Below are 12,325 nucleotides of genomic sequence, written 5' to 3'. Positions count from 1 at the left end.
AAAGGACGTTTAAGTTGAAAATATGTTGCGACATAATTTAAAACTTTCACTGGCGATATTTTCGTACATACATACTAAACAGTATTAAGTTGTGAAGTTATTAACATGTACTCGTATTTCTTATTTGTTTTAATTCTGTTAATGTTCGCATGTATTGTTTTTTTATTACGCTCTGTATCAAGGAAATGTGACGTGATTGAAAGAAACCAGTGACTTCAGCATACCAACATTAGGCAAATCCAACCATCTATAAGACAGATGCAGAAAAAGTTTAAATTTGTTTTGTAATTAATATGCATAGGAGACTGCAAACTATTCACCCATTAAATGCTACCGCTTGCTAGAAGTCTTCAGTATCTTGAGCCATTTAGGAAATTCTAAGCATGTCAAGACCATATAACTTAACTAATAATTAATTATATTTTTGTACATAGTAATTATTACTGAGGAACGCTACAAACCTTGTCCGCAAAGTTCTCTCCGCTTCAGTAAAATTTTCAACCATTTACCTGAGGGAAAGAAAGGCACGAAAGAGAAAAGAAAGGGAATGAGAATGAACCGATCGCTACGCATTTGCGATTTTCAGCGAGTGGTAGAACCTCGGCCAGCCACCACTCGCGCGTAATCTCTTAATTTCCAAGCTGTTCCCGGAGGCAAATTGCTTCCGCCGCCATTAAAATTAGCTTACTCTCATAGTTATTCATGACTCTCCGAAACGAAGGATTATGCTCCAAAGAGAATAAAATTCTGAGGAATTTACTGACGTAATTGCTTGGAAAAAGGCTGTAGGTCTTCCTCTCCGTCTGTTACGCCGGTTGCCTCGCTCTGCGTCGTAAATACGAAGGGCCGGGTGGATGGCTGGGTGACTGAAGAAACACCAAACAGTATTCGTACATATTAATGCTTTTATTAGTCTTGGTATTTACAATATAAAGAGTATTGATTCGGATGAGCGGGCAGTGTGTGTGATTGTGTGTGACGTGGCTATATACAGCTCTCCTGGATGCGGTGCGACGCCGTGACGACTTCGGGTCCGGACAGCAGCGGCGGCAGCGTCGCGGCGCCGCCCGACGGAGACGTCGCCGCCGAGCGCAGGCCGGGAGACACCTGCCACAGGTCGCAGTCAGAGATCACACAGCGAGGGGCGCGGAACGTGGACCGTACAATACGTTAACGAAATGTAATAGCGGATACAATGCCTGATGGGAACGCTGATCACATTCAACATAATGAAGAAATAAACCAGACGCGAATGAATTAATGACATTTCCTGTCAGTGGGCAGTGATATAAATCAACGGGGAAAGTTAAAAATTTGTGCCGAACCAGAATTCGAACCCAAGTCACCTGCCTACTAGGCAGATGCTCTGACATTATTATTATTATTATTATTATTATTAATATTTAAATCTCATTTTATCGTTTTTGTTCGTTTCATCCGCTCGGGGTGGACGTCGCAAGACATCCGTTTCAGTTCGTCGTTGATCCATTAACTCAATTTTTTTTTTTTTTTTAATTACAGAGGACAGCTAAACCTCTGACCGAACACGCTGAGCTACCGTGCCGGCTATCCACTGCGCCATCCAGACACACCAGTCAGCGCCACTGAATGGACTACTCTAGCACACCTCCTGTCAGACCCAACTTCTCAACTTATTCACGCATGTCTGAAAAAACAGACACAACAGATGTACAATTAAGGCGAGGATGATCAATGACCACTTCAGTGCGGATGTTCACTACTCTCGATCTCTTACAGGTATCAGTGAAACGCCGCGAGAAATGAGGACAATGGCCAAGGCGCATTACATCAGCAATCTACGGATAAGTTGAGAATTTGGGTGTGTAGAAATGTGTGCTAGTGTAGTCCGTGCAAGTACCGTGATCACAGTGTCCGGATGGCGTAGCCGGGACGGTAGCTCAGCGTGTTCGGTCAGAGTGTTAGCCGTTTTCGGTATTTAAAAAAATAAAAATAAAAAAATAAATAAAATAAAATAAACCTGAGTGAATAGGTCAGCGATGCAGTTGAACAGGTGTCGTGGGACTTCCACTCCGAACAAAAGTAAAGAGCAATAACGAACAAAATATCAGCAAAACAAGATGGCGCAGTGATCAACGTATCTGCCCAGTAAGCAGGAGATCCAGATTCTAATTACAGTCTAGTGCATATTTGCAACTTTCCCAACTGATTTAAATCAATGCCTACTAGAAGATAATGTTAATTCCTTTGTGTCTCGATTCATAGTGGCTGCTGGATCAAAATGGTCTCTGTTCTGTCTGTTTGCCCAAAAGGACAGACAACACTTATAGAGAAAGAACGTCTGGATCACGTTTTATTTTTATTTGGGTTATCGGTTTCAATCTTTGTGACAGGTGATCTTCAGATCCAATTTCAATAACAGAGAAAAGCATTAAATCGTACAAAGCTGGTCGTGTAACATAAAAATAAACACAATGATACTATACAAATAAGCCATTATAAGACAATTCATTCTAAATACTGCAAGTATCACTTTGCCATTAGAACATAGATATAGTTAAATTACGGGATGTGCTCTTATGTAATCAGGCCTAATGCAAAAGTGTAACTATTAATTCGATCTCAATGTAAATGATATACCTTGCAAGTTACGGCTTTCGTTTTACTTAAATTCATGAATTTCGTAGTGAAAATAAATAAGTTAATATTTTTGAGTTGTTTACAGCAATGTTTTCAATAAATTTTGCAATATAACTTGTATAATGTAAATTTAAATGCTTTTGTCGCCAGCTATACAAATGCGTAGACTATCAGCTTACAATACTGTGCTATCTCTGTTCTTCTGCCTCCTGTTTCTTGGTAAGAGATATATTACTGAGTCATGGCGAGTGGGTTGTTATAGAGAGACATCTCTGCAACGTTCTAAGAGAGAAGTAATGAGAACAGCTAGTAATTTAACATCAAAATTGATCACAAAGCAAACGATGTTAAGGAATTCTTGTACCTAGGCAGCATAATAACTGATGACAGACGAAGCAAGGAAGCGGTAAACAGCAGGCTAACACGGGCAAAGAGGGAATTCTTGGCGAAGAGAAGTCTAAAAGTATCGAAAATAGGATTAATTTGAGGAAGACATTGTTGAGAATACACGTTCGGAGCACAGAAAAGAACGATGTATAGTGAGAAAACGCGAACAGAAGAGAGTCGAAGAGTCTGAGATGTGATGCTTCAAAAGAATCTTGAAAATTGGGCTGACTGATAAAGTTAGGAATGAGGTGATTCTCCGCAGATTCGGTGAAGAAAGGAAGACGCTGACAAGAAGGTACAGGATGATACGACATGTGTTAAGACCTAAGGGAAAAAACGACAGAGGGTGAACGGGATTGGAATACATGCAGCAAGTGATTGAGGAAGTAGGGTGCAAGTGCTAGTATGAGATGTAGAGAGATTGGTGCAGGAAAGGAGAGAAATTTGTACCGGGCTGCATCAAACCAGACGGAAGGCCGATGACAGAGAGAGAGAGAGAGAGAGAGGGAGAGAGAGAGAGAGAGAGAGAGAGAGAGAGAGCAACCTTGATAATCAAAATTGAACTACGTAGGTCATTTCTGTTAGAGCTGACAAAGCATGTGCCAGCGCTCATACCCAGAGGAACACTGCGACTTTAACATAAAACAATGAAGTACCATATTTTATAATTTATCAGTGTGGGCATGAATACCTTCAATTCTACGCATACGACAAATATCTACAAGGTACGTACATCATTAGAGACACAATATCTAATAAATGAACATTCAGATTGCTCAAACTGCAGCATGACGCACGTATACACACTATCACTGGCTGGCAATATACCCCAGTGTCCCCATAGAGTAATAGGCACCTTTGGCCTAAGTTAACACTGTGAAGTAAAACCTAACAAAATAAAGATTAAAAGTACATAAAACACTTATAGCTGCTACATGTAATTGTTATACACTGTACATATTTAATGGACAAATAAAGGTAATCACAAGGATGAAACACCTGCACTAAGTTGAAGGTAAAGTATGGTAATTACGTGTGTCCAAGCAGCCTGCCGGTCGCGGAGCTCACACGAAAAACAGCCTTGGTTACGATTACAGAAGCAGGAAGACATACACCAGGCATCCTAGATTTAGTAAATCATGTCATAGTATGTTTTAAAACAGGCATTCTGTGAAAACTATTCCTGCTCATCCAAAACCTTGTCTGGTTCTTTTCTTCTCGCACAGTATATTTCAGGCTTCTCCATCTCTGTGTTTGTGTCCACATTCGAGAGTGTGCGGTTGCACGTTGACATATGTGTGCTTGGTGTGGTTTTATTTTATGCGTGAGAGTGTTCTATAGAACATGCAACACGTAGGACTTTGAGAACACTTTCTGTCTCTCCAATACATCGTTTTTGGCTTTCGTTACAAGTTCCTCAAAATTTCTAAGTGTATTTAGGTTAAAATCCACTGCCGAGATCGCAACAACATTTCTTCATTTACCGGTTTCTGAGGATGACTTTAACATAAACCGACCCGATAAATAATCAAATATTATTGCTATCTCGCCTGTTGATTTTAACCTAAATATAACACCAGATAGCTGCACTCCATACACAGTGTTCTCTAAATTTATTCCTATGTGTAGTTCGTAATTCTTTTCCCGTAAACTATTTTGGCAAACGTTCTGTGATAGGGTATTTTCTTTTTTGAAGGCAAGTATTAATATTGAAGTACGTAAATACTTCTCAGTTTTGGCAATGTTAGGCAGTGCAACGTCATGCTGACGTACTTAAGTTTCTAATTTAATTTGTTAGTTCTTCCTCCTTTGTAGTTTTATTTGATTTTCACACACACACACACACACACACACACACACACACACACACACACACAGGCGCGTGACTATGGAGCTGTCGTACCCATTTGCTCTGCCAGTGCTTCAAAATATTAAGTTATTTTTTTAGTCCCGTCCTGTGTTGACAGAACGAAAGTAACATTCCTTGCATTTTATGGGTTGACGTGATTCCGCGTAGATTATAATGTCGATGGACACTGAATGTCTGTCTTCTTTCATTAACGAGCTATTTTGTTAGATACTGAGAACTATGGTGTCGTGTGACACAGAATATTTTCAGCAGACGGCAACGACTAGCAATATTTTTGTATATCGTCTACTGCATTGAAAATACCCCGTTGTTACATGATTTATTGCCGACCTAAATCATGCTTCCTCTTTAATACAGATAACCAAAATTTGTTGATTATGCTACGAAAGCTCACCTAATACCGAATCACGTGAGTTTCCCGTTGCGTTTCCTCATTGACACATCGTTCTCAGAAATCAGAACTTGACATTTCTCATTTAATTACAGTTCAGTGCGACCCTTGCACATGTGGCGAACGACGTTTACTACTTCCGTATGAAATAAAAAAACGAAGTAACGCCTGTTGTTAGGTGATTCCACTCAAAGAATATCAATGAAACACTACAACGAGAGACTTTCCCTATGAACTAGTATCACAAAGACCAGTGTTTTATTACCACCTAACACAATGGCAAATAAAGCACGCACTTCCAACAGAGTGTTGCAAGTCAGCACCTGTGACATTTGTTTTCAGTCTCTCTCTAACGAATGACAATCATAAATGAGAAATATTTTCGCAACGCATTTCTTGTATAAACTGTTCCCGGCGCACACGTCGCGTTAATTCTGTAGCAAAACCCGAATTTTCAACATTAATCATCACTGCCTTTTCCAGTAAATCAGCTGACTGTGGAAGAAATAAAGGAATCATGAACGTTACAGACCAGAGGTGACATTGGGGACAACAACGAAACAGGTGGTTACAAGTACATGGTATGCTGGAAGGCAAATGTAATATAAGTGGAAATAAAACACAATCTGTTTCGGTTCTCATCGTAATCTTCCTCCCTGGCATGGAGAAATTGGAAAGCGTAGGCAGAGATAAGACACTCTGCAGAGCTTGATAAATCAACAATATTATAAAAACACAAAATTACGTGGAAGACAGGCTGACAGTTCCGTTTCAATATTTTCGAATGCATAGCCCAAGATCGCATAACGCACGTTAATATAATGTAAGGTTACTTTTGACGTCAGTGTGACGTTGCCTGTTTCCTTTTTTTATTAATTTCTTTCGTTTGTGTGACAAAGTAAAAGTTTATAACAAGTGACCTCATAATCAGCTTAGGTGTTACTGCAATACAAACTGTAGAAAACACGAGAGTGCGTGCTATTTTAGCTATTATATAAGTCACTATGTGCAATGCGTACTATAAGAAGAGTCCGCGTTTTACGGTTTCTAAATTATCTAAAGTGATGTTAAAGCATCTATGCTTCCAACTGGTTCGAGCTATCTTGGATTCTTCACAGTACCAGATTCTTGATCTCTCTTTGCAGTTTATAAAGACACCACACGAGAGCCAGTCAGACAGGATAACTCCACAACTGTGGCTGACGTGGTCTTCATTAGCTGTCATACTGATCGCGCTAAGAGTGTTTACGCTCTTTTCTTACGCCCTTCGCTTCGTTCACGAGGCCTGTACAGGGTGAAAAGTATTTAAACCGACAAACTCTGGGAGGTTGTAGGGGACATCAAAACAAATATTTTTCCCTAATGTCATTTTTCCTATGAGTATTATTTAAAACGGTGGAGGCCGTATTACGCTCTTCAGTTGTAGGCAACTGCTGTCCACCAGTGTAGTAGTGCATTTCTCTGTTTACTAATGGGGCGATACACCTGGAGTGAGTACACTGATATGGTTGGTGCGTACTACGTAGCTCACCACAACGGACGAGCTGCACAGCGGGTTTATCAACAACAATATCCTAATCGCCGTATCCCGCATCATACGACCATTGCTGCTGTGTACCAACGTCTGCGTGAGACCGGGTCATTTAGCAGATTACCTGGACAGGGACGCCAACGCACGGTAAGAACGCTGCAATTTGAGGAAGCTGTCTTGTAGCATGTGGAGCGGGATCCTTCAATCAGCACTCGTGCAATTGCACGTAACATGGGGACGAATCAGACGAATGTAAGAACAGTCCTTCGAGGGTTACATCCATTTCACTTACAGCGTGTCCACAACCTGGAACCAGTTGATTATCCACCCAGAGCACAGTTTCGCAGTGGAACCTGGAACAGTGTGAAATGCATATTACATTTCCATCCTCTGTATTGTTTACCAATGAAGCAACGTTCGGGCGTGATGGAGTCTTCAACATGCACAGTTCGCATGTTTGGAGTGAGGATAACCCACATGCCACAGATACTAGCGCTCATCAAGTGCGGTTCTTCGTTAATATGTGGGTCGGTGTTGTTGGGAACTGTTGATTGGGCCGTATCTGCTACCTAGGCACTATTATAATTTTATCGCCAGAGCATTGGCGGAATTGCTGGAAGACGTTCCGCTCCCTACAAGACGACGCACGTGGATCCAACATGACGGGGTGCCGGTACATTTCAGTCGTCGTGTGCGTCGATTCCTGCACAGACGGTTCTCAGAACTGTGGATTGGCAGAGGTGGTCCTGAACCATGGCCTGCTCGATCCCCAGATATGTCCCCTCTGGACTTTTTGTGTGGGGAGAGATGCGCAACCTTGTTTACGCAACTCCTGTTGCATCAGAAGAGGATCTGGTTGCCTGGATAGTAGCAGCAGCAGGAACAATTTAGGATACTCCTGGAGTTTTTGCCCGTGTCAGACAGAACATGATCCGATGGTGTAACCTTTGTTTAAGTGTCAGTGGAGGCATTTTTGGAAATCTACTGTAATTGAAATTGAGTTGTGTTAATGTGTTGTCTCTTGGTCATTACTAACGGAGAAGTGTTTGTTGGTTTAATTAATTTTGTTTAAATACTCCTCATAGGGAAAAATGACATTAGGGAAAAATATCTGTATTGATGTCTCCTACAATCTCCCAGAGTTTCTCGGTTTAAATACTTTTCACCCTGTATGTGTTCGACTTAGTTACAATAAATGTCTTGCTAGTAACTTCACGACAAGGAAAAACTTATGTGCATAAAACATCTGTATCTCATCTCAAACGGTAATTTCTTTGTTGTGCGATTGTCCAATTTCGACTACAATATCATTATCAAGTGCATATAGCTTATACTCTGATTACGCAAACAGACGATACACTGATAGGTCCAGTGGGCATATGGTGAATACACGATATTTTGTGGTGGTCCTGGCAACGAAATTTCTATTCGTTCCCTGATTAAGAATTCAAAGATTACATTCAATATTGCCAAATTGTGCGTCTTACTTATTATTAGTGTCAAAGCGGTCGATAATACGATATCCGGTTCGAATTTCAATAATAGATGACTGCTCACAAAACGGTTACTGTACAGACAACTGTAGATTCTTCGCTGCCGCAATCTAACAATGTTCGTAGATATCGGATTGCAACAGTACACGTTTCAACGATTGTTTTATTGCCATAAATAATCTCTTGCGTTATTTCACTATAGAGATCTTAGAATTTTGGTCTCTGTAACGAGCCTTGCGCGATGCCTTCTTACTATATCAATGTACACTGTTAAATCCGCATGATAATTTCAGGTAGGTCACATCACTTTACAGGGATAGTAGAATGTGGAATGCAGGGCAGCTCGGATACTCACGCTGTTGCAGTTCGCGAGGGCGGTCGCATCCTTGCAGGCGAGAAGCCTGTGCAGGGTTCCGCCCCCGCCCCCGCCCCCGCCGCGGTGCTGCGCGCCCCCCAGGCCAGTGCCCGCTGACACAGTCCCCACGAGGGCTGCCTCCGTACAGCAGCCGTCGCCGTCGTCGTCGTCATCGTCGCCGCCGTCGCACGCTCCACTGACGCTCTTTTTCCGTCGTCGTTGCGGAGGCGTCTTGTACATCTTCATGAAGCCCTTGATCGGCCGTCTTTCTAGAGCACACAGCCAAATGCATACTTTTGTAATTAGAATGTGAGACGACGTCTTTATATCCTATTACAAGCACTTCAGAAATGAAACCTAGGCAGTTTTCCGAGTGGGTTGGTTCATAATGTACATACACCACTATTCCAGATATTTTACAGTAGCTCAGAGCTAAAATAAATAGGAGAGGGATCCTATGACGGGAATAGTTCTCTCTAGAGCTAAATAAATAAAATATGCTTCTAGCACCTGGCGCAATAGATCCTCATGCAGATTGTTGCATTCGTATCGTAAAAATTTCTCCGATCTTGTACCTCAAAAAAATAGGCTGACACATGTCAAGGGCTCCCAATAGTGAACCTGTAGTTCAATTGTGATGCATCTTCATATAGTATCTCTAGTTTCAAAAATACTGTTAATACATGGGATCAAGTGAAAACTTAAAGAAAAATTTCCTCGAACTCTGTGCCTTTGTTTTGTACATGAAATTCTGTAAACTTAATGTTTACGAATTGGTTAACAAAAATGCTTGTATAGGTTTAAATGACTGGAATACATAAAGTAAACAGTATTCCATCAACGAAGCAATGTGTCTTGTCTTTGTCAGGGAGCGATACTATCACGTATTCTTTCAAAATTAAGACATCAGATGAAAAGAATGAGATTTTCACTCTGCAGCGGAGTTCTAGTCTCGGTCGGGCACACAGTTTTAATCTGCCAGGAAGTTTCATATCAGCGCACACTCCGCTGCAGAGTGAAATTCTCATTCTGGAAACATCCCCCAGGCTGTGTCTAAGCAATGTCTCTGCAATATCCTTTCTTTCAGGAGTGCTAGTTCTGCAAGGTTCGCAGGAGAGATTCTGTAAAGTTTGGAAGGCGGGAGACGAGGTACTGGCAGAAGTAAAGCTGTGAGTACCGGGCGTGAGTCGTGCTTCGGTAGCTCAGTTGGTAGAGCACTTGCCCGCGAAACACAAAGGTCCCGAGCTCGAGTCTCGGTCGGGCACACAGTTTTAATCTGCCAGGAAGTTTCATATCAGATGAAAAGAGTTTAATATCCGTGCGAAGAATCGATAATACCAAAGTTTTATTTCCTCTTTCTAAAAGCACAATGCAAGTGTCTCAGTTGGTGGACAATCAAGGGCCAGACACAACTGAGCAGCTACGAGCAGAAATGGTAAGGCCTGAACTAACTAGACTGCCTGCAGTTGAAAGCTACTATTTCAGATCTCTTAATATGACAAAAATAGAACTGACAGAACCGGTGACAGATTCGAATGTAAGGGCGGAAAAAGCCACTAGAGGGCTTGCAGGGTCCTGAGATGGTACCGTAGCCAACAAACATAACCGAAACCGCCGCCACTGTCATCGAACAAAGGAGTTGACTGCTGACAAGTACCACTGTTTGAATTCATGTTATCCTTTTACAACAAATGGAGGAATCCCACTCGTCTCACCAAGTTAGTACGACCATGCTGTTTCATGAATCGACTGAGTGCACGGATTGCTCATATAAAACCAAGTAATTTAGTTCATGAGACTGAAGCAGAAACGGTAGATGACACTTTTCTTATTATGTTCAAAACGAGATTTTTAGTGAACAAGTAGAACAACACGTAACCTGGTTAACAGTGAGCAACTAGAGCCAGGGTTGAAAAGAGATGTAACTAGCACCTCTCCCTCTGTCAGTGTGTACAAAGTATTTAATACCAAAAAATAAATCTGCTCCATAAATTACCTACATTTTGATAAACCTGATTTACCAGTAGCACAGGAAACGCTTTTCCATATCATTTCGTTGATTGTACTGTGATACGTATCAAGAACCCAAGTACCTTAATCTTGACTCAACAACAAAATGCTGGTAAGGTGGGGCACACCAGATAATGACGTCAGACTTACGAACACCACTCAAAGAATAGGACGATTGAGGGTTTTACATGCGACGGTTCGCGACACTTCTGGGACATGAACTGTATTATTCTGACTTCCGGCCCGGGAGCGAATGGGTGAACGTTGACCAGTACTGTGATACATAGTGAGTAGTTCAAGAGGTATTTGTAGTAATGATTCATTACCTATGCTCGCCCTCATGTGGATCGGTGTGCTGCGCATTTAAAGTATATTTGCGCTATCCATAGTACTGATGTTGGTACCATCAATGTCACCACATTTCCAAAGAGTATGACTCCAGATCTATTCGGAAAATGTCTGACACAGAAATGCTAACCTTGATCCCCCATAATAACCCTTATAAGTAAGATTTTTAGTTCTCAAGATGGTTCTGTGGGGACTGACTTTTGTATCTGTAACTCCATGCTATACTAAGCAAGGTGGTACAGCAGTCGTCACGTACGTCACAGGACAGATGCGCAAGAGCAGTAGACTTGTCATATTGAACTCACAATTATGGAACATATTTTGTCTCGCGTATGATGAGCGTATGTCGATCGAGGAAAGCCTTTTTAGGAATCATCATAGGTTGCGCAAGCGTGGACTGTGTGGGTTCAATTTGTTCTGCTTCTTCGTGTGATCCAGAAGGCTGTAGATAGCAGAGTTCTTTGTTTTGTAAGTCTAGAGGCTTTCATGGCCGTTGTCATTTAAGGTAAAATCTTTCAGAAATTTGTTCGAGGAAGGCAGAGAGATTCATGTTCCTGACCCTAATAGAACGAACCATTTTTTTGCTATAAAGTATTTGGAAAACTGTTGCAGCAGCATCATAGAATCTGTTTGCTCACGACCTCTATCGCATAAGCTTGATTGAGTTAATGTGAATCTAAAAGCTCCATCGAGGCCCTACACTTGCAGTTAGATGGAAATAAAATGAGTGCCGCCATTTTATATAATTAAAACAGTCACAAATCGAGTCGTTATGAAGTTGTAGCTGTCGAATATCATATGTTGTACTTTTCTTGATGGTGCTCCATAATTTTGAGTCGATATATGTGTACTAGTCTGAAGACTTCAGGAGTTAAACCACAGCCAACGTTCCTGAGAAAAGGGCATAGACCATTTATCACATCTTTATTGTCTCTCACATAATTACAGCATGCATGAATTAATGCTTGATAGATTTCCTCTTCAATATGCTATGTGTCAAATATATTTCTGGTTGCACTTTCTTCCTTGAACTGAATTGCGTTATTTCGTCGGCTGGTCTCACGCCGCCCCTGTGTGTCTAATCGAGGTGCTTTGTGATCCTTATTTTGGGAACTTATTGATTGAACTTCGCCTGTCGAGAGTTGTTGAGCTTTAAACACCGCACAAAAAGCTGAGTTACTGATACTTCACCTGCTCAAAAGGGCCACTGATGTTGATTGAGTTGAATAATTCTTCTAAAGTTTGTTAAAGAATGAGACTTTTCATATAATACATTTCAACTTGGGAATGATCAGGGACACACAGGGAGGAAAAACGTTTG

At 41.3% G+C, this 12,325-nt stretch overlaps 1 protein-coding gene across 3 annotated transcripts in view; it reads right to left on the bottom strand.

Annotated features, from left to right (window-relative positions):
* Positions 1–891: 891 nt before the first annotated feature.
* Positions 892–12,325, bottom strand: part of LOC124795068 (neural cell adhesion molecule 2) — a 631,935-nt gene continuing 620,501 nt past the window's right edge. Inside the window, exons 13-14 of one of the 3 annotated variants that reach the window (XM_047258875.1) lie at positions 8,647–8,915; positions 892–1,107 (exon numbers count right to left, since the gene is read on the bottom strand). In XM_047258875.1, the coding sequence (XP_047114831.1) occupies positions 985–1,107; positions 8,647–8,915 (392 nt within the window). In that variant the 3' untranslated portion in view covers positions 892–984. Of the gene's footprint in view, positions 1,108–8,646; positions 8,916–12,325 lie in introns of those variants that run through there. The other 2 variants (XM_047258876.1, XR_007016641.1) reach the window with 2 other exon arrangements.

Source organism: Schistocerca piceifrons, chromosome 4 (assembly GCF_021461385.2).
Source record: "Schistocerca piceifrons isolate TAMUIC-IGC-003096 chromosome 4, iqSchPice1.1, whole genome shotgun sequence".
In the NCBI taxonomy this organism is placed as follows: Eukaryota; Metazoa; Arthropoda; class Insecta; order Orthoptera; family Acrididae; genus Schistocerca; species Schistocerca piceifrons.
The sequence above is the reverse complement of the archived record's forward strand: the minus strand, read 5'-3'. Positions and strand labels throughout refer to the sequence as shown.